Raw genomic sequence first — 23,135 nt, forward strand, 5'->3', positions numbered from 1 at the left:
TGAAAAATGTGACTTTAAGCTAAAGTCAGATTTTCAGACAGGAAGAGGCGGGCATGCAGTGATGTTCCCTCCTATCATCCCCCATTCCCTCCTCTTCCTCTCCCCATTCATTCCCTCTAAACAGGAAGTAACATGGTCGGGTCGCGAACCTGAAAACCAAGTATGAAAATTTGACTTTAGCCAAATGTCGCATCTTTCAAGGAGTGATTATGAAGATCACGAGGATTGAGAAGAGAAACGGAAAACTCAGAGAGGTATGTCGATCCAGCAGGAACATACCTCTGTATTTACCTTACGTAATAATAGTAATAATAATAATGAGGTTTTCCAAATGCCTGAAGTTGCAAAGTAGCATGACCCTACTGATCTGCAATTAAATTGCAGCTAAACTGGAACTTGAGAGAAGTACTAAGATTGACTTTGTAAAGAATTCTTGAGGTCCAGCCCAAGAGGAACCACTGGATTTGTGCAGGGGAGGGGTTTCCACAGATGTAATATTTCTCCTGGCATAGATCTGATGGATGGAATGAACCGCCCACAGGAGACTACCCCGACATTAGAGGACATTTCTGGAGTGAGGGAAATTATCAGCACATACTTTATAAATTCTCACAGTGAATGCAAAGAAAGTGTTAGGTATCTCTGCCCTCCTCAATTTTTTTCTTGAACCTCTAAATGTAAAACAAAGTAAAATTCTGCCAAAACTTTAGCATTTGATACAATCAGAGAGAGGAATGTAGAGGTGACCAATTCCCCTCACTCCCTTCCTCAGCATTGTCCTGCTGGATTGGTGCAATAATAATAGTGATCTGAACAGTGATAAAGTCCAGTGTGGGGTTGGCAGGAGAGGGCACGGCGTGTGCTCTGCTGTTGGCAGTGAGGGTGCTGGGGACACTCAGTCCTTTCCAGGCTCATCCTGTATGCTCTCTGCCCTCAGATAAAGGCTGATCCTCCCTCTAACGTCACCAGCAGCTGCTGCTGCTGCAGCAACTCAGGAAAACTTCCAAAACTTCCAGAGATCAGGAGAGGAGTGGAGAGAGCCGAGGAGAGCACGAGAAACTGCTGGAGGGGGGGACACTGCTGGAGAGGAAGACAGTGCTGGGGAGACACCACTGGAGGGAGAGAAGAAGAGAGCAGCAGACCACTGCTGGAGAAACACTACTGAAAAGAGTGTTGGAGAGAGTGCTGAAGTACTGGAGAGACTATGCTGCTGGACAGGAGAGCAGGACAGTGCTAAGGAAGCACTTCTGCAGGATAGCAGCCCAGAGGGACTGTTAGGGACTGGCAAGGGGACTTACTGCTAACATTGACTCCACTTCTTAAGTTAAGTACCTGACTGCAGGAACTGAGGTCCTACCACATCCCTCTAACTGAGGACCATCTCTATCCCCCAGATTGCGTAATCCAAGTACCTACCACACCCCCTGACTTATGGATCAACCTGCAAAGACTGAAAACTAACTATAACAGCCACTTAGCAACATTAAATCTTGCATCGTAGAACTGATATCTTACTGGTACTAAGGTGGCTCAGATAAGAAAGCGACCTTATATTGCAAAGAGTAATTATCGTGTTCAGTAGACTACCTTGAGCCTTGCACAAATCACCAACTGGTCAAATTATCCAGCACAAACCTCAATCTTCAGCCATTTGTCAGTGATCAGAGACAGAGTATTTCATTGGAGATCTCCTGTACATTGATCTAGCAGTGGTCCATAATACCTGGCCATCCGACCTTTGGGTGCCGAACCTTCAGCATCAGACTGTCACCTTATTGTCACCCTTCACACTGGCCACCGGGACCTGCACCATGTGGCCTTACAGTAAGTGACTTGTGTGATGTCTATCTCTGTGCAGAGACAGAAGAGGAAGGACTGACACGACACAATGTTCACCATATCTCATAGAGTCTTCTGTATAAATAGTGGTGAAATAATCTACATGTGTTTCAGAACCTTGCAGTGGTTTCTCCAGGTTACTTGGCCATTTAGAAATGTTCCTATGAACTGCCAGAAGCATAAAACAGATTCGAATGAACTTTATTTAGTTAAAATATGGGTAGAATGGAAGGATTGTGTAGAGTAGCTTTATAGATTTTGCCAGATATCTATTTTAGACCTTTCAGAAATATGCCCTGTTGTTTTATGGTAACTGAAGACAGATGTCTAATAACTCTAATTATTAATCGCATCCCCTTCTGTGTCACCTGTCATTCCGAACCTCCTCTTCTCTGTCATTCCTAGCCTCCCCTTCTGTGTGACCTGTCATTCTGGACCTCCTGTTCTCTGTCTCCTGTCATTCCAGATCTCCTCTTCTCTGGCACCTGTCATTCCGGGCCTCCTTTGTCACCTGTTATTCTGGGTCTTCTCTGCTCTGTCACCTGTCATTTCTGGCCTCTTCTTCTCTGTCACCTTTCATTTCTAACCTCCTCTTCTCTGTCACCTGTCATTCCGGGCCTCCTCTTCTCTATCACCCATCAGTCCTAGCCTCCTCTTCTCTGTCACCTGTCATTCCTGGCCTTCTCTTCTCTATCATTTGTCATTCCGGGCCTCCTCTTCTCTATCACCTGTAATTCCGGGCCTCCTCTTCTCTGTCAGCAGTCATTCCTAGAGCCTGCTTCTCTGTCACCTCTCATTCCTGGCCTTCTCTTCTCTATCATTTGTCATTCCCGGCCTCCTCTTCCCTATCACCTGTCATTCATTGCCTTCTCTTATCTGTCACCTATCATTTATGGCCTCCTCTTCTCTGTCACCTGTCATTCCTGGCCTCCTCTTCTCGGTCACTGGTAATTCTTTGCCTTATCTTCTCTGTCACTTGTCATTTTTGGCCTTCTCTGTCACCTGTCATTCAGGGCCTCTTCTTCTCAGTTACCTGTTATTCCAAGCCTCATTTTCTATATCACCTGCCATTCTTAGCCTTCTCTTATCTGTCACCTGTCATTCCTTGCCTCCACTTCTCTGTCACCTGTCATTTTTGGCCTTCTCTGTCACTTGTCATTCCTGGCCTCCTTTTTTCTGTTACCTGTCGTTTTTGGCCTTCTCTGTCACCTGCCATTCCTAGCCTTCGCTTCTCTGTCACCTGCCATTCCTTGCCTCTTCTCTGTCACCTGTCATTCATTGCCTCCTCTTCTGTGTCAACTGTCATTCCTTGCCTCCTCTTCTCTGTCACCTGTCATTTTTGGCCTTCTTTGTCACTTGTCATTCCTAGCCTCCACTCCTCTGTCACCTGTCATTCATGGTCTCATCTTTTCGGTCACCTGTCATTCTTTGCCTCATCTTCTCTGTAACCCGTCATTCCTGGCCTCCTCTTCTCTGTCACCTGTCATTCCTGGTCTCATCTTCTCGGTCACCTGTCATTCTTTGCCTCCTCTTCTCTATCACCTGTCATTCCTGGCCTCCTCTTCTCTGTCACCTGTCATTTTTGGCCTTCTCTGTCCCTGTCATTCTGGGCCTCCTCTTCTCTGTCACTTGTCATCCCTGGTCTCCTCTTCTCTTTCACCTGTCATTCCTAGCCTGATCTTATCTGTCACCTGTCATTTCTGGCCTCATCTTCTCTGTCACCTGCTATTCCTGGCCTCCTCTTCTCTGTCACCTGTCATTTTTGGCCTCCTCTGTCACCCGTCAATCAAAGACTCCTCTCTTGCAACATGGCATTTCTGGTCTCCAGCCTCCACGCCTCTGTCAACTGTCTTTCTGACTTCTCTTTTCCCACCACCTTCACTTGTCATTACTGGAATCCAGCCTCCCCACCCGTCAGCTGTCACCAAAGCCTTCAGCCTCTTCCTCCCAATGGCCAGTCATTCCCTGCCTCCTCTCCTCTGTCACATTATTCCTGGCCTCCAACCTAAGCAATCTGTCATCCGGGATTCCTGTCACCTATCATTCTTAGCCTATCCTCCTCTTGTACTTTTCATTTCTGGCCTCCTTAACCCTGTCACCGGTCATTCTTAGCCTCCAGCTTTCACCTAACCTGACACACTTTTCCTCCTCTCCTCAGTCACTTGCCCTTCTTGGCTTTCAGTCATCCCTACTATGTCCAATAAGGGTGTGAGAGGTGCCCTGGTGTAGTATAAAAGCATCTAAAAACAGTTTAAAATGACAAAATAAAATTTGAGGTAGCTTACCTCAATGACGAAAAAATCTTTGAATTAACAAAGGTTTTTATTAGTAGCACAGGCAATGCGTTTCGTGGGTCTGGGCCCGCTTCCTTAGGCCAATAACAGTGCCAAACTAAATGATAGATTCGCCAGAGGGCGTCATTCCCAGCCTCCAGCCTCTTCTCCTATATCATTCTTAGCCACCAATATCCTGCCTGAATGTCTCCTCCACTGACTGCCACACTTGGCCTCAAACCTCCCCTCCTCTGTCAATTGTCAATGCTGGTGTCAAGACTGCCCTCCTCTATTACCTCACCTGTAATAACTGTCCTCCAGTTTCTAAGTGTTCTCTTTTTGTTTTCTGGTCATTGTCACCCCTCACTCTTGGCCTCCCTCACTGTCACCTGCTATATCTGGTCTCCATTGTCCACTCCACCTGCCGTTCCTGCCCTCTGGCCCATGTTCTGCTAAAATCTGTTTTTCCTGACCTTCAGCCTCCCTCCCTCTGTCACCTGTCAGTCCTAGTCCCCCCTCCTCTGACAGACACCAGCCACCAGATAGACTGTAATGCTTAGAGAGAGTAGAGTTTCTCATATGATCCTTCTAGAATGTTTCCACTCCCACGGCAGAATCACGCTGCCCAATGGCATAACTGCAAATCATGGGCCCCCAGCAAAACTTTGATTGACCCCCCAATGCTCACACCCTTTTCATTGCCTACCCCTGGTAGCGCATTGCTGTGGTAATCCCCGAAGACTATTTTTAGCGGTGCGGTACAATGCGACCATTGCACTGCAACACTTTTCCACATGTGGTTAGCAGTGTGAAGCCGGCCTCAAGTGCTGGCATGCATCCTGCAAGACGCACGCCGGCTAATGGAAACTGGCCCTAATAGTTTTCTAACCTCAAGAAGGTGAGGTTTCACGCAAATATCATTTTTATACTCAATATATCCGGTTTAGCTTCCTTACTAGAAGAAAAGTTTAAAAATCGATTTGTAGGATTAAACCCAAAAAATATCTACAGTAAGATAAAAATGTTACATAAAATCAGTAGACTTTCTTTTATTGGTCTTGTGTGTGTGTGTGATGAATTAGATCTGACTCCATCCACCTAATATTCTTCTTCTTGTGAATGATTTTCCAGGCTGGGCCCCCTTTCGATAGCAGAAGCCACGACATTGCAACCCCAACATCCCTCCTTTCTCCAGACCATCGGTGGACTATGAATGAAGTAGCATGTTAGCCAGGAAGAGCATCATACCTGAAGAATATGTGCTGGCCAGGATTGCTGCCGAGAACCTGCGCAAGCCACGAGTCCGTGACCAGCTGCGGAAAGCCCGCTTTGTGGCTAAGAACGGGGCGTGCAATGTGGCGCACAAAAACATCCGAGAGCAAGGCCGCTTCCTGCAGGACGTCTTCACCACCCTGGTGGACCTCAAGTGGCGCCACACGCTGGTCATTTTCACCATGTCCTTCCTCTGCAGCTGGCTGCTCTTCGCCATGATGTGGTGGCTGGTGGCCTTTGCCCATGGCGACATGGACATCCACGAGACCCACCTACAGGAGCCCTGCGTGGCCAACGTCAAGTGAGTAGAAAGTGTGTGATGTGCGCCTAGCGGAACGTTCTTCTCACCATCTGCCAGGCTACATGCCTCGATCATTCTTCTTTGTTACATTAAACGTCATCTAATAATAGCAAAGATCAACAATCATGACTTATAGCGACAAGATCCTTAAAATAACTTTACACGCCTCCACATTGCTATATACTTAACACTTTCCTGTCTTGCTAATCCCTTATCTAAGGAAACCCGACAGTGAAAGTTTAGTAAAAGCATCTGAAATCTTATGTGATAAAAGTGAGATTGTACCGCAAAAGTGCAAAATTATCAACTGCGTAAAATCCTTTATATTTTCACTTCATTTATACCTCCACAGGCTCTTGAAGTGTCCATTGTGCGCAAAGCAGGCCCGGATTTACATGACGTGAGCCTGTAGGTGCTGATGCTCTGGCACCCTAGACTTGTCATCCATGAACCCAGAAACCCCTGCAAGTGTGCTGGCTGGCCCAGCTGTCACCCCTCCCCTACTTCCCCTGGCCGGTCTATGTAGCCTCAAGTGCCCCTTAGTATTAGATAGCTAGAGGTAACCTCAATATTAAGTAGCTAGAGGTGTCCCCAGGTATTAGGCATCCATCTGAAAATGGCGCCTGTGAATAATGGCGCACAGTGTAATCCATTTGCCGCTTATCGCTATTTAACGTTAAAGCCTTATTGTTATTAAGCGTTAAAGCCTTATCGTTATTTAGCGTTAACACAGAACCCTCTCTGTACCTATCCCTAACCCCTAAACCCCCCCCCCCCCCCCCCCGGTGGTGCCGAATCCTAACCACCCCCTGGTGGTGCCTAACCCTAACCACCCCCCTGGTGGTGCCTAACCCTAAGACCCCCCCCTGGTGGTGCCTAACCCTAACCTTGACAGTATTACATTAAATCCATTCACCGTTTTGCAGTTAAATAACGTCTGCAGTTTGGCTTGTGTAAAGCGCTATTGATAAATAACGTTAGTGTGTGCCACTATTGATAAATAACGTTAGTGTGTGCCACTATTGATAAATAACGTTAGTGTGTGCCATTTTTCTTCTTTTTTCCCTGTGCGCCATTATTAAGCAGTACTAACGATAAATAGCGATAAGCGTATCTTTTTAATGCGGCGCCATTTTTATGCATAGGCGCTGTGCGCCATTATTCACTGATCCCCAGGTATTAGGTAGCTAGAGGTGCTTTCTGGCTAAAGGGAGATCTGGTCAGTGGAATGCAGAGACCCAGGTGAGTAACCTCTCATTTACACTCTGCTCAGGACTCTGCATAGGGAAGGAGGGAGGGAGGTGCTTGGGGAGGTGAGAGAGCCGGCTTTCACTCATCAGGCGCCTTTAGGCATGTGCCTACAGTGCCTTATGGTAAATCCGGCCCTGGTGCGAAGAGAAATGTTTCTTCTTGTAAAGAAGCTGTAGACACAGGAGGTGCTGAGTTTATGAGACCAGAGTTAATGCAGAATGATTTAGATGTCTAATAATCAGTAAAGGTTGCATCTCATATTCCGATCAACCATCTGATTTGATAATTATTATCGAATTGGATGAAAATCACTGCCGATCGATGATGTGACAAATTCTGAGGCATGGCGGTAATGGCGAGCAATTTCCGGACGAGCGTCGAATGTAGCGGAACCCCCGGCACCGTCCCCTATAATGTAAAATGTGCCCACCCCGGTGGAGTATACTTTACCTGTCTGTGTCGCCACTGGCTCCAGTATCCATCCGCAATCTGCATACACGCACCTGTGTGACCTCACACACGCGTCCACGTATACACCGGCAACCACAGGGTGCGTGTATACGTGGATTGTGGACGGAGACCAGAGCCAGCGGAGCAGCGGGCACAGACAGGTAATTTATACTGCACCGGGCACTGGGGGGACACATTTTACATTAGGGGAGTCAGCGGGCAGAGGCGGCATCACAAGGCCGAGTCCCAAGGGATTTCATGCTGAAATTGATCGGTAATCAGCATGCGGTGTATGGGCAGCCGACAGATCTCTCTCTAATGAGATTCGATCAGATCGATCTGAGTCTCAGGGCGGGTGCACACCAGAGCGGTTCTGGAGCGTTTTTTAAAACGCTTGCAGGGGATAACCGCTTGGCTAATGAAATTGAATGGGCTGATGCACACCAGAGCGGTTTGTTTTTTTCACAAACACAAACTCAGGGGCTGCAGCATTTTTTAGATTTCTGAGGCGTTTCTGCCTCAATGTTAAAGTATAGGAAAGTGGAAGATCACTCTGAAAAACACTAGATCAGAGCGGTTTTCCAGGCATTTTTGTTACAGAAGCTGTTCAATAACAGCTTTACTGTAACAATATATTACATCTGCTACACAAAAACGCTCCAAAAAACGCTAAGCATGTTTAGAAAACCTCTCTAAACATGCCTAGAATCGCTCTGAAAATCTGCTTCAAAAACCTCTAGCGTTTTGTGTATCTGCTAGAGGTTGCATTGGGCCTCACTGAGCAAACAAAAGTGCCATAGCGTTTTGGTGGTGGCAGGTTTTAGTAAAAATAGCAGACTTTTTTTAATTTGAAGTGTTATAAAAAGTCCCAACATCAGTATCATCAAATAAGTGCAGCAATGATAGAACGAAGAGTGGGCCACAATTCCTCAACAACAATGTGAGAGACAAATAAAGTTATACAGAAAATCATTACTTTAAAGGAAACCTTAACTTAGGATATTGATTTTTCCTTTTAAAATATTACCAGTTACCTGACTCTCCTGCTGATCCTGTGTGTCTAATAGTTTCAGCCACAGCCCCTGAACAAGCATGCAGATCAGGTGCTCTGACTGAAGTCAGGCTGAATTAGCTGCATGCTTGTTTCAGGTGTGTGAATCAGCCACTACTGCAGCCAAAGAGATCAGCAGGACTGCCAAGCACCTGGTATTGTTTAAAATTAAACATCCATATCCCTCTCAGGGCTGGTGCACACCGAGCGGCTTTTTGGGCGTTTTCAGATCCGCTTGCGGCTGCGGATCTGCTTGGTCAATGTATCTCAATGGGGTGGTGCACACCAGAGCGGCAGGCGTTTTGCAGAAACGAAAAATGCCTGGGTGAGGCATTTTTTGGATTTCGGATGCGTTTCTGCCTCAATGTTAAGTATAGGAAAAACGCAAACCGCTCTGAAAAACGGCACTTCAGAGCGGTTTTGCAGGCGTTTTTCTTACAGAAGCTGTTCAGTAACAGCTTTACTGTAACAATATATGAAATCTACTATACTGAAAACCGCAGCAGCAAAACGCTAGCAAAACGCCTCATAAAAATAAAAAAAAGCGTTTAAAAATCTGCTAGCATTTTGCGGATCTGCTAGCGGGTTTTGGTGTGCACCAGCCCTCAGTTAAGGTTCCCTTTAACGGCCCTTTCACACTGGTGCGGTGCGGCTTCCGCAGCCTAATCAAAGACTATGGGGAAGTTCCTGCTTCCCACATTGCGGGATGCTGCGCCAAAAGTGGTCAATTTGACACTAACGCTGAAGTACGTCACCATGCGGGACCCGCAGCGATCTGCGGCAGTCTGTGTCAGGCCGGAACTCATGTTAGTCTATGGCAACTTAGGATCCCTTAGGCCCGGTTCACATTAGCGGTGGCCGTCCGGAATCGCCGTGCCGGAGCCGCACCGCTTGCAGAACGGACGGAACGGACGCACGGCATAGCAATGAAAGCCTATGCGTCCGTTCACATGCGTCCGTTCTGCCGAACCGGAGCCGGACCGGATCCGGGCCGGATCCGGACTCCGGCCTCCGTTCCAACATGCGCTATTTTTTGATCCGGCTCCTCCGGCAGCCGTATCCGGGGCGGAGCCGGACTGCACCATCCGGCCAATACAAACCAATGGGAACCGGAGAGCGCACAACACACTGGCTGAGAAATCCGGATGTTCTACCCCACTTCCTATGGGGATTGTTGCGGCGATATTGGATGGGGACACATGGGCAAGCATTTCGGAGTGGAGCAGCACAGCTGGATCCGCATCCGGAGATGTTGGCAGCATGTCGCAGGTGGAGGTGAGTGCTAAACAACAGAGGGCCTGATTCCACAGGTCCCCCTTCTGCTGACCTCCCAGACCCCAACATTTTTTTTTTTTTACGTTACTTTTGCCAAACGGATCCGGATCGCATCCTGATGAACACCTGATGCAACCTGACCGGATCCGGATCGGATCCGGATCAGAACCGTACGGTTCCGATCCGGATCCGGTCCGGATCCGGTCAGGTCATCCGGTCCGTTTGGCAAACAACCGCAAGTGTGAACCGGGCCTAAATGACCACAAGCGCGCATCACTTCCTGCTTGGCTAGTGGCCAGACAGGGAACACCGTGTACTAATGCGGTGTTCTCTGAAGGCCTGTTTTTGGCAGTGTGATGCAGTGGCCGCGACGCACCGCATTGCTAATGCCAATATACAGTGTGAAACTGGCCTCACCCTTGCTGACCTTGTATCTGACTATGTCCCACACTGGCATTTTCCAGTTCAGCACAGATGTCGGACATAGTCTGACACAGGAAACGACTGCCGCTAGGGACGACTGTTGCTGGATGTAGTCTGGCATGGTTGCAGCCCCTTTAACTCAAACGGTCCATAACGTTAATCACCGCCAGCCACATGTTCCACCGTTGCGCCACGTAAAAGAGTGTTGCAGACATCTCCTATGCTGTACTAATAGCAAACTATGGGCTTGATTCACTAAACCGTGATAACTGATATCATGGTTGCAATAGCGTTTTGCGCGCGTTATAACATTCTAACGCGAATTTTTGCAAGCAAAACGCAAATTTTTGCTGCAAAATGCTAGGGCGACCGTGATATCAGTTATCACAGTTTAGTGAATCAAGCCATATGTCTCACCTAGCTGCTGAGAGAGCAGGTCAGAAAACCCCTCCCTAAAAGTGATTTGGTTTAACCCCCAACTGCACAGAGGGAGGAGCTTGATATGGCTTTACCTTTACTCAGCCCCTCACCTAAAAAGATCGAAAAGAACCACCTACAAGGTTAAGGACGTAATGAAGCACCTGATCTGAAGTCGTATATTGTATCAACATATCCCATTGATTCGTTTTCCATCAATTTGGTGCAGTGATTTTATCAATCGAAAGTCTGATGACACATGTTGGAAAATCTCAGCACTAGGGTGGCAGGGCAGAAGCAGAGAAGGCGTTGGCTTGTTAGGGCTCAAGTCCCAGCTAACAAATTGTTAGCCACCCCGAAAGTCCACACAACCCGACTCAGCGTAGTAAAGAGGGAGCAGCATGAACAGCGGTCGAGAAGGGGAGGGGGGGCGTCTCCCCCCCTTCCCTCACCTTGGGGGTCTCCCTTCCTCGCTTCCCCCTCCAGAATTGAGCGGCTGGCAGCGGGCGGCAGAGAACACGTCTTCCTATTCCCGGTGCAAGAGGGAGATCTGTGCGCCGCTGGTCTGACGTCACTGACTAGACCAGACCAGCGGTGCACAGATCTCCCTCCTGCGCCTGGGAGAGAAGAGGTAAGTTCCTGCCCACTGCCAGACGCCCACAATATTAACCACTTGCCGACCGCGCACTCATAACGCGCATCGGCAAAGTGGCAGCTGCAGGACCAGCGACGCACATCTGCGTCGCCGGGTGCAGGCTAATTAATCAGGAAACAGCCGCTCACGCGAGCGGCTGCTTCCTGTCAATTCACGGCGGGGGGCTCCGTGAATAGCCCGCGGGCCGCCGATCGCGGCTCGCAGGCTAGATGTAAACACAAGCGGAAATAATCCGCTTTGTTTACATTTGTGCAACGCTGCTAACAGTAGCAGCGTTGTACTAGATCAGCGATCCCCGGCCAATCAGCGGCCGGGGATCGCTGTCACATGACAGGCAGGAGCCTGTTAGAGGCTGCACAGGACAGATCCGTTCCTGTGCAGCCTCCGATCTCCGGGGAAGGGAGGGAGGAGAGGGAGAGGGGGAATCCTGCGGTGGAGGGGGCTTTGAGGTGCCCCCCCCCCCCCGCCAGCCACATGCAGGCAGGAGCGATCAGACCCCCCCAGCACATCATCCTCCTAGTGGGGAAAAAAGGGGGGCGATCTGGTCGCTCTGCCTGGTGTTTGATCTGTGCTGGGGGCTGTAGAGCCCACCCAGGACAGATCTACTAAATCAGCGCTGGTCCTTAAGGGGGGGGGGGGGTAAAGGCTGGGTCATCAAGTGGTTAAACTCTGGAGCGGGGGCGAGAAAGGGGGAGCCCAAAGGTGAGGGAAGAAGCGGGGTGGGGACGGCCCACCTTCTCCGCCGCTGTGCACGCTACTCCCACTTCCCTGCGCTGCCAACTCTCCTGCTGGTGGGACACCTATAGACCTGGCTATGGCTGCCTATTCTGGGGACACCTATAGACCTGGTTACCTAAATTAGGACAACTATAGACCTGGCTACCTATTCTGGGGACCTGGCTACCTATTCTGGGGATACTTATAGACCTAGCTACTTATACTGGGGACACCTATAGACCTGACTAGTAGCTACCTATACTGGGAACACTCTATAGACTATAGACCTGGTTACTTCCATTGGGGTTACCTATAGACATGGCTACCTTTACTGGGGGAACCTATTTTGGAGGAACTGCTGCCAGATTAACTGTATTTTTGGGGAACATCTGCCAGATTATGTGTAAGGTGGGGGGACCACTGCTGCCAGATTATGTCTATTTTGGAGGAACCTCTGCCAAATTATGTGTATTTTTGGTGAAATGCTGCCAGAGTACATATATTTGGGGGGGAAACACTATGGCAGAGCTCAAACTTCCCTGGCAGACCTTTTACACCACTGCTAAGGTCATGGTTATTTGGCCCCACCCATGACCACGACCACATTATTTTGCGTGATCACGCCCATTTTTCAGCGTGAGCCCTGCCTGCCAGTCATTGAGCCCCTTTTGAACCCCCCCCCCCCCCCCCCGGAAAAAAAAGACTCTGAAGCTGGAGCTGCCGCTGAGTGGAGGATTGATGGTCCAATCGGTTGATGGGAATTCAATGTGATTCTCAATAGATTTTAGCATCTGAGTTTGCTGTGTAGAGTAGGAATCGATCCAAATCCAATCAGTTAGTGATCAATTTATTTCACATTTGGGCCACAACCAACTGTAAAAAGAGGTATGTGGAGGCTGCCGTATTTATTTCCTTTAAAATAGATCAGCAGGGCTGCCAGGCTACTGGTATTATTTGGCTGCAGTAGGGTCTGAATCACACCAGAAACAAACAGGCAGATAATCTTGTCAGATCTGACAATAATGTCACAAACACCTGATCTGCTGCATGCTTGTTCAGGGTCTGTGGCTAAAAGTATTAGAGGCCGAGGATCAGCAAGGCTGCCAGGCAACTGGTATTGTTTTAAAGGAAATAAATATGGCAGCCTCCATATCCCTCTAGGTACAGTTATCCTTTAATGTATCATCTATTTTTGGACCTGTCGGCTGTGTTGAGCAGCTGGCAGAGGATGTACATAAACACTTGGAAACTGTCCCAAGTCTTTGAGTTAGTTTAGTTTTAAGCATTTTTTCCCAATAATAGCTCCATTTTGGTTGACACAGGCTGTGCCGTGTACTCCTAGAATTTCTAACGTATTTTTTAATAATCTGTAAATGAATAAAGTCTGTTTTTTATTTTAAAAAAGACGTTTCAGTTGGCAATATTTCTGAAGTTCCTTAGCCTATTGGGAATTCCTGTCACACTCGTTTTGGTTTAACGTTTTGCTTTTTTATTTGTTTTTTTGTTTTGTTTTTTTACATGGCTTCTTCCTCATTGGTTTTCTTTGTTAATGTGTCAAATTCTCCAACAGTTCTGCACTAAAGGCGCACACTAGAAATCTCACAGAGCTATTGTCTTCGCTAAGAATGTAATGTGTGCACAGTGCACAGAATTATCAGTTCCCCCTACAACTGGTAGACACTTGCTTTAGCACAGCACCATCATGCCCCCCCCCCCCCCCCCAACAAACAGTACACACTATTTGGCTATAGCTACCTAGCAGGCCTGTATAGCGCTCATGCGTCATAGTTGAGAAACAGACATTAAAGTGAATCCGAGGCGATATGTAACATGATGAGATAAACATGTGCACGCCTCCAGGACTTCTCAAGAGCTGCTCCAACACTATGGAACTCCTTACCTCCACCCATTAGGGCAGCCCCCTCCTTCAACATCTTCAAGAAAGCCCTCAAAACTAGAGTGACCATATTTTTGTGGGTCCAACCTGGGACGGGGAGGGGGGCGTGGGGGGGGGGCAGCGCGCGTGCGCGCCGCGTCGAAAAGTGGGGAGGACTGAGCGCGCAGCGGCGAAGACTGGGGGGGGGGTTGCGCGCGCCGCGCCGGAAAAAATGGGCGTGGCCATGACATTGTATGGGCGGAGCTAACGTAATGATGTAACAGCGAGGCATAAGAAAGAAGTGTTTACGCCATGATGTGGACAAACGAGACTTTGCATCATGGGTGTGCAGAAACTGTGTGATGCTAATAGTATACCGTAACCACAAAGCAGCAAACATAGCCATCTATGACCATTAAATAATAAATGTAGTAACAGTTACCCCGGACACCAGAAAATAAACGCAATAGGCAACATGTCAGCACAAAATAACCGCAATGCGGGCAACATGTCAGTACAAAATAAACGCAATGCGGGCAACATGTCGGTACAAAATAAACGCAATGCGGGCAACATGTCGGTACAAAATAAACGCAATGCGGGCAAACATTTCACCAGAAAAGAAACGCACTGCGGGCAAACATTTCGCTAGAAAAGAAACGCACTGCGGGCAAACATTTCGCTAGAAAAGAAACGCACTGCGGGCAAACATTTCACCAGAAAAGAAACGCACTGCGGGCAAACATTTCGCTAGAAAAGAAACAATGCGGGCAAACATTTCACCAGAAAAGAAACGCAATGCGGGCAAACATTTCGCTAGAAAAGAAACAATGCGGGCAAACATTTCACCAGAAAAGAAACGCAATGCGGGCAAACATTTCGCTAGAAAAGAAACGCACTGCGGGCAAACATTTCGCTAGAAAAGAAACAATGCGGGCAAACATTTCACCAGAAAAGAAACGCAATGCGGGCAAACATTTCGCTAGAAAAGAAACGCACTGCGGGCAAACATTTCGCTAGAAAAGAAACAATGCGGGCAAACATTTCACCAGAAAAGAAACGCAATGCGGGCAAACATTTCGCTAGAAAAGAAACGCAATGCGGGCAAACATTTCGCTAGAAAAGAGACAATGCGGACAAACATTTCACCAGAAAAGAAACGCAATGCGGGCAAACATTTCGCTAGAAAAGAAACAATGCGGGCAAACATTTCACCAGAAAAGAAACGCAATGCGGGCAAACATTTCGCTAGAAAAGAAACAATGCGGGCAAACATTTCACCAGAAAAGAAACGCAATGCGGGCAAACATTTCGCTAGAAAAGAAACAATGCGGGCAAACATTTCACCAGAAAAGAAACAATGCGGGCAAACATTTCGCTAGAAAAGAAACAATGCGGGCAAACATTTCGCTAGAAAAGAAACGCACTGCGGGCAAACATTTCACCAGAAAAGAAACAATGCGGGCAAACATTTCGCTAGAAAAGAAACAATGCGGACAAACATTTCGCTAGAAAAGAAACGCAATGCGGGCAAACATTTCGCTAGAAAAGAAACAATGCGGGCAAACATTTTACCTGGAAAAGAAACCTAATGCGGGCAAACATTTCACCTGGAAAAGAAAGCATTTACCCACCTGGCAGAAGTGTCCGGCCTCTGGCGCGCTGCTCCGTCCCGGGACCGTCTTGTTCCTCCTGCTCTTCTCTCCCGCGCTGACAGGGCTACGGCAAGATGGCGCCCGAAGCCCTGTACTGGAGACACAAATAGGTCTCCAGTACAGGGCTTCGGCAGCCATCTTGCCGTAGCCCTGCTCGCCTGCCGGTGTCGGAAACAGACACCGGAAGAGGAGGCTGGAGCGGGGCTGCAGGCAATGAACTGGCACGGCGTCTATAGACGCCGCTGCCAGTTCATTGAGGAGAGAGTGGCCAGAGTCCCGAGGCCGGGACGTCCCGCTGCTGAAAGCGGGACGTTTCCCGGGACCTCATTAAGCCTGGGACAGCGGACCCCGAATCCGGGACGTGTCCCGGGCAATCCGGGACGTCTGGTCACTCTACTCAAAACTCACCTTTTCACTCTGGCCTACTATTCCTCACTTAGTGCTCTAAACCCACAGCTGAACTCTGGTCCCCTATCTCTCGTGTCCTTACCTCTCCCTCTAGATTGTAAGCCTTTGGGCAGGGTCCTCCTCCTTTTGTGTCCTACCTGATCATACACCTCCATTACTGTGCACCCATGCTATGCATCTGAGTGACCCTAACTTGCCTAATCTCCATGCTCCCATCCAGTGACTGACTAAGCATTACCTGGTACTCATACTGAGCTGTGTGATCTGGTCTTTCTTGTATTCCTGTATTGTCCTATTGCTGTATGTCACCCCTAAATATTGTCTGTAACCTACACTAATGTCCAGCGCTGCGTAATATGTTGGCGCGTTATAAGTGCAATAAATAATAATAATAATGTGTATGTACAGTGCCAGACATATAAACCTGGCTGTTTTGCTTGTTTTATTTGCTGCTTGAAAGAGTTAATTTCTAGGCATGGAAGTGACAGCTCCTGTCTTGTTGGTAGCTTGTCAGAAATATAGTAAATATCACTGATGCGGAAATTATAGCCATAAAAGTTTTCCTAGCAGAATACAGCTTCTGAGGGCAGGGAAAGATACAAATACATGAACTATTAACATTTTTCTAACTTCGGGATACTTAATAGGCTGCTAAGGATTAGAGACAGTAAAACATTCAACCTACGTTGTAAATGTTTAAATATAAAAGAAAACCATTAGATACTTCAAAAACTCATTGAAGTATAATTGTTTAACTCACCAGTTTATTTTCACATCTGTACATACAGCGCTAAACTTAATAATGGGTAATAAACTGACAATGGCCTCAATTCACTAAGATCATGCTGGAGATAATAAGGCAAGAGAACACTTACCACCACACATCGCTCTTGCCTTATTAAGGTGTAGAGATAAGTTTTCACAGTGAGAGAGTTATCTTATCACTTCATCGCTAGAAAACAGAGGCGCCAGCAGGATTAAAAGTAATAAAAGTTTTAAAAGTTGGTGGGAGGCAGTGGTGGACTTAATTCCGGAAAGCAGACACGATAAACTGTCTGGATTAAATAAACAAATGTATTATTGGTACCCCAAAAGAGGCAACGTGTTTCGCAGGCACAGCCCGCTTCATCAGGCAATAAGATAGGGCACAAACAGTAACTCGTCAGTAACACCTCACAGAGGAGCTATTCGTGCTACTGACGAGTCACTGTTTGTCCCCTATCTTATTGCAGAGTAGTAGAGAGTAGAGATGGTCATTGAGATGCTAATAATTTTGATTGGTTTAGAAATACCATGCAAACTATATGCAGATGAACCAATCAAATGCACGTCCTGCTGAATTTGATTGACCCATTTCCAAGCTGCACACAATTGCATGTAAGCTGGAATTAAGGGGGAGGAGGCGGTTTGAAGCAGAAAAAGGTCCCTTTATGTTCCCCCGTTTTTTTTCCGTTTTACCTGGTCTGGGTGCATTATTTATTTATTGTTTATTTATTTATTGTATTTATAAAGCACCAGCATATTATGCAGCGCTGCCTTTGCTAACTGCAGGAACTGTGCAGTGCCAGTGGTATTGTGAGAAGTTTTTTTAGCTAAAGTATCTAAGCTCATCTCAGCATGCAAATAACAGAAAGCTTCCCATTTCAATTCAGATAAGATAAGGACACTATGACCAGGAGATAATTTAGTTTCCCTGCCCTTTAAAGAGGTTACAAGGTGATATTAAGGTGGCCATACACTGGTCAATTTGCCATCAGATTCGACCAACAGATAGATCCCTCTCTGATCGAATCTGATCAGAGAGGGATCGTATGGCTACCTTTACAGCAAACAGATTGTGAACCGATTTCAGCCTGAAACCGTTCACAATCTGTTGTGGTGGTGCTGCTGCTGCCCCCGCCCGCCCGCATACATTACCTGCTCCGCCGGCGCAACTCCAGTCTCCCGGTCACCGCTGCTCTGTCTGCGCTCTGGTCTCCAGGTCCGGCATGCCTCACTTCTTCTAGCCTGGCAGGAAGTTTAAACAGTAGAGGGCGCTCTACTGTTTAAACTTCCTGCCGGGCTAGAAGAAGTGAGGCATGCCGGACCTGGAGACCAGAGCGCAGACAGAGCAGCGGTGACCGGGAGACTGGAGTCGCGCCGGCGGAGCAGGTAATGTATGCGGGCTCTATTGCGTCGGTCGTCGGGCACTCGAACGCCGCTAGCGATGCGCGCTTTACCCGCGGGCGATCGACGGTTATTTTCCGCGTGGCACGATCGACGGGATCGGAATAAATGGATCGAAATTCGGCGTGTAGCGTGAACGATTGGCAGCAGGTTCGATCCCAGTGATCGAATCTGCTGTCGAAACGGGCGCAAATCGGGCCAGTGTATGGCCAGCTTTAGCCTGTTGTTTAGGTGATATTTGCTGTGGGAGGAACAGAAAGCTGTGACAGTCGGGAGGGAAAATTAACACTGAGCTGAGTTGAAAAAAAAACTTAATGATAATTGCAGAAGTGCACTTCTGGATTAAAGGAGAAACAGTAAAGATGGAAACCAGCAGAAATATATATATATATATATATATATATATATATATATATATATATATATATATATATATATATTTTTTTTTTTTTTTTTCTTTCATATCATATTTCTCCTAAATCTGACAGTGAACACTACAACAGGATAGGTAAACTGAATAAGTAATTTCTTATTGGACGATATATTTTTTTTTTATTTAAAATGGAGTTTAATCCCACTTTAATAGCATCTTATTGACCATCCCTAGAGAGACATACCCTCTTTCTTCTCAGAAAAAGAGTGAGGAGAGTACTCTTAAGGTGGCCATACACTGGTCGATTTGCCATCAGATTCGACCAACAGACAGATCCCTATCTGATGGAATCTGATCAGAGAGGGATCGTATGGCTACCTTTACTGCAAACAGATTGTGAACCGATTTCAGCCTGAAACCGTTCACAATCTGTTGTGGTGGTGGTGGTGCTGCTGCCGCCGCTCCCCGCTCTCCCCCCCCCCCCCCCGCCGCATACATTACCTGCTCCGCCGGCACGACTCCCGGGTCTCTCTCCGCTCTTCTTCTCCGTCTCCGCTCTGGTCTCCGGCTCCAGCATGCTTCACTTCTTCCTGCCCGGCAGGAACTTTAAACAGTAGAGCGCCCTCTACTGTTTAAACTTCCTGCCGGGCAGGAAGGAGTGAAGGCATGCCGGAGACCAGAGCGGAGAAGAAGAGCGGAGACGAGCGGGGGCAGCTGGCCGGCGGAGCAGGTAATGTATGCGGCTCTATTGCGTCGGTCGTCGGGCACTCGAACGCCGCTAGCGATGCGCTCTTTACCCGCGGGCGATCCACGGTTATTTTCCGCACGGCGCGATCGACGGGATCGGACGAAATGGATCGAAATTCGGCGTGTAGCGCGAACGATTGGCAGCAGATTCGATCCCAGTGATCGAATCTGCTGTCGAAACGGCTGTAAATCGGGCCAATGTATGGCCAGCTTAAATGGGGGCAAAGACAATCCTAGATCCTTAATCATTTTTCTCCTCTTGAGTCTGGCTTTATTTTTTGCTTTGCAGTAATTTCACCTCTCTACTCCATTTTTACAGATCCTTCACAGCGGCTTTCCTCTTCTCCATTGAGGTTCAGGTGACCATTGGGTTTGGCGGTCGGCAGATGACAGAGGAATGTCCGCTGGCTATATCCCTTCTCATCATGCAAAACATTGTTGGCTTAATTGTGAATGCTGTCATGCTTGGCTGCATCTTCATGAAAACAGCACAGTCCCACCGCCGGGCGGAGACTCTAATCTTCAGCCGCCACGCGGTTATAGCTGTAAGAAATAGTCGGCTTTGCCTGATGTTCCGGGTGGGGGATTTGCGGAAAAGCATGATCATTAGCGCCTCAGTGAGGATTCAGGTGGTTCGAAAAACATTGACACCAGAGGGGGAGGTGATCCCAATCCATCAAATTGATGTTCCCATGGACAATCCAATCGACAGTAACAATATATTTCTGGTGGCTCCACTAATAGTCTGCCATATCATAGACAGGAGAAGCCCTCTCTATGACATCTCAGCCTCTGACCTCTCTACACAAGACCTGGAGGTCATTGTTCTATTGGAAGGTGTTGTGGAGACCACCGGAATCACCACCCAGGCTCGAACCTCTTACGTTACTGAAGAAATTATTTGGGGTCACCGATTTGTGTCTATTGTTTCAGAAGAAGAAGGAGTTTACTCTGTGGACTATTCCAAATTTGGCAACACAATGAAGGTAGCCACCCCACGTTGCAGTGCCCGAGAACTGGATGAGAAACCGTCCATCCTGATCCAGACGTTGCAGAAGAGTGAATTGTCACATCAGAACTCATTGCGCAAACGCAATTCCATGAGGAGGAACAACTCCATGCGCAGGACCAATTCCATGAGAAGGAACAACTCAGGACTAATCATGCCGAAGGTCCAGTTCATGGCGCCTGAACAGACCTCCACAGAAACATGACACAGACATTCCAGAGACATCTTACCAGATGGGGAAGTTTCCGACCAGTATGTGTTGTCTTGTATATAACACTGACCAGTTCTAGAATTTACAATTTTCTGAGCACCTTGAATAAAATTGAATAAAATGATTTATGCCAAATTTGAATGTGTTGACTGTTGACTGTCTTTCTGCACCTTTTCATGACAACCACCAGAACCTTAGTAACATTTTCACTTCTTCCTGGGTTTCAGTTTTGGTTGGGAAGATTCTCCTGCTTGTTTGATTTGGTCACTGGGAGCAAGAAGCGGAACTACTTGGAGGGGCTAGCATGGCTAGGTTTTTATTGATTTCCAAGCCCGGATTTACCTCACAGGAGCATATAGGCACAGATGTCCTGGTACTCTAGACTTAGCCCTCCATAAACCTACAAACCCCGACTAAACTGCACCATAAGTGTGCTTGCTGTTCTAGCTGTCACATCTCCCTTACTTCTCTTGCCCATCATAGGTAGCTACAGGTGTAGTATTAGGTAACCACAAGTACATTCAATATTAAGTAGCTAGAGGTGTCTCCAACTATTTGGTAGCTAGAGGAACCTCAGTATTAATTAGTGAGAGATGCCCCTGACTGAAGGGAGATCTCATTAGAGAAATGATGAGAGCAGGGTGAGTAACCTCTCTTTTATACTCCTATCAGGACTCAGCATACGGAAAGAGGAAGGGAGGCACTCGGAGAGGGGAGTGAGCTGCCATTCCATCATCAGGCGCCTGTAGGCAGGTGCCTACAGTGCCTTATGGTAAATCCTGCCCTGTTTATTTCCTTTCTGAGAAGATGCCTATTCATGCCTTAGTGAAACGGTCACAAAGTAAAGGAAGTGAGTCGAAATCTTCCTAATGGGGCATAGACAGCAATAAATGCATGAAAGTTATAGGGGAAAAAAAAGGTAGAAAAAGAAAAAAGTTTTCTTTGATTCCACTATGAATTTTATCACTGGCGTTCCTCAGGGAAAACTATGGCTATGTAAGTTCAGAACCTGTAGCTTAGATCATGGTTCTCCACGTGTGGTATTCATACCCCAGATTTTACACATTTTGAGTTTTCGAAAATAACAAATCCTAAATAAACAACAACATCAAATTAGTATTTTAGTTAATTAAAAACAATAGTTAATGCTTAGAAATTTTTTACAACCAATTTTCACGTATTACAATTAAATAGAACTTGGTCATGGGGTACTTGAGATAATATTTTTCATGCCATTGGTGAACACAGGCTTTCATTGGGGGTACATACTTATAAAATGTTGAGAAACACTGGCTTAGATCAGCTGTACTGAGGTGAATGCTGCTTGAATTCACACTTATGGAAAAAGCCTTGTACACTTGTTATATAAAGAAAAAAACCGAGAGCCCAATATAGTGTAGTAAGTATTGGAACAGGAAGGGAATAATGAAAAGTAAGTATTATACTTACAAACCGGGGTTGCCCCTAAGGCAACCACTGTAAAGGCAGGTGGGGAGATTAGGCCTGTCCCCACTCAGGACTAAGATGTCGCTCTCTGTGGATAGAGGAAAGAGAGGGTGTACCACCCTTCCACCATGGGTGGATATCTTGATTTGTAAAGGTGTACAAAGGTGCCACAAGGATAAAATATGCTAAAATCGTATAAAACGTTCAGGAGGCATTGGTGGACCAGCCACTCCAAAACAGACACGACACTGTCGATTGAGGTAGTCACAATTTATTCACATACTCCTAGAAACAACTGGCAATGCGTTTAGCGGGTATATTCTTGCTTCTTCAGGTAGTAACAAATAGGAGTACACACAGTACAGTCTGTGCCAGAGGCGCTTATCGTGACCTTGAGACTGTACTGTATGTACTCCTATTTGTTATTGTCTGAAGAAGTGGGAATATACCCACGAAATGCGTTGCTAGTTGTTTCTAGGAGCATGTGAATAAATTGTGACTACCTCAATCGACAGCCGTGTCTGTTTTGGAGTGGCTGGTCCACCAACGCCTCCTGAACCTTTTATACGATTTTAGCATATTTTATCCTTGTGGCACCTCTGTACACCTTTACAAATCTTGTACACACGTTACAGGGTTCTCAGGCAAGGTGACCATGTATGGGTTTGTGTTGTCCAGGGGTGTATCTGGGTAATATAGAGCCTATGGCATGCACTGAAATTGCAAAAACAGCATCCTTTCTCTTGTATATGTGTTAAAGAGACACTTAAGCCAGAAAAAAAAAATGAGTTTTACTCACCTGGGGCTTCTACCAGCCCCCTGCAGCAGTCCTGTGCCCTCGCAGCCACTCACTAATCCTCTGGTCCCCTGCTGCCAGCTAGTTTCATTTTTGCCGACAGGCCCGTCAGGACTGGCCACGCGTAGCTTTTTCCGCATTCCCGACTGTAATTAGCGCTATTGTGGGCCGCAACGCATACAAAAATACGCGTTGCCGCATTACGCACGCATAGATATGCGACAACTCGTATTTTTGTATGCGTTGAGGCCCGCAATAGCGCTAATTACAGTCGGAAATGCGGAAAAAGCTACGCGTGGCCCGTCCTGACGGGCCTGTCGGCAAAAACGAAACTAGCTGGCAGCAGGGGACCAGAGGATTAGTAAGTGGCTGCGAGGGCACAGGACTGCTGCAGGGGGCTGATAGAAGCCCCAGGTGAGTAAAACTCATTTTTTTTCCTGGCTTAAGGTTAACTTTAAGGTTGCCTGTGTTTTTTAGCTCAAGATAGTGCTGAAGTTAAATTTTTGGAAATATCTCTTCTAATT

The 23,135-nt window shown here is 47.2% G+C and overlaps 1 protein-coding gene across 1 annotated transcript; it reads left to right on the forward strand.

Annotated features, from left to right (window-relative positions):
- Positions 1–981: 981 nt before the first annotated feature.
- KCNJ8 (potassium inwardly rectifying channel subfamily J member 8) lies at positions 982–20,504 on the forward strand. Its single transcript, XM_068277954.1, has 3 exons — positions 982–1,824; positions 5,244–5,685; positions 19,469–20,504. The coding sequence occupies exons 2-3, from the start codon at positions 5,336–5,338 to the stop codon at positions 20,361–20,363; spliced, it is 1,245 nt and encodes a 414-aa protein (XP_068134055.1). The 5' UTR covers positions 982–1,824; positions 5,244–5,335; the 3' UTR covers positions 20,364–20,504.
- Positions 20,505–23,135: the final 2,631 nt, after the last annotated feature.

This window comes from Hyperolius riggenbachi, chromosome 3 (genome assembly GCF_040937935.1).
Source record: "Hyperolius riggenbachi isolate aHypRig1 chromosome 3, aHypRig1.pri, whole genome shotgun sequence".
NCBI lineage: Eukaryota > Metazoa > Chordata > Amphibia > Anura > Hyperoliidae > Hyperolius > Hyperolius riggenbachi.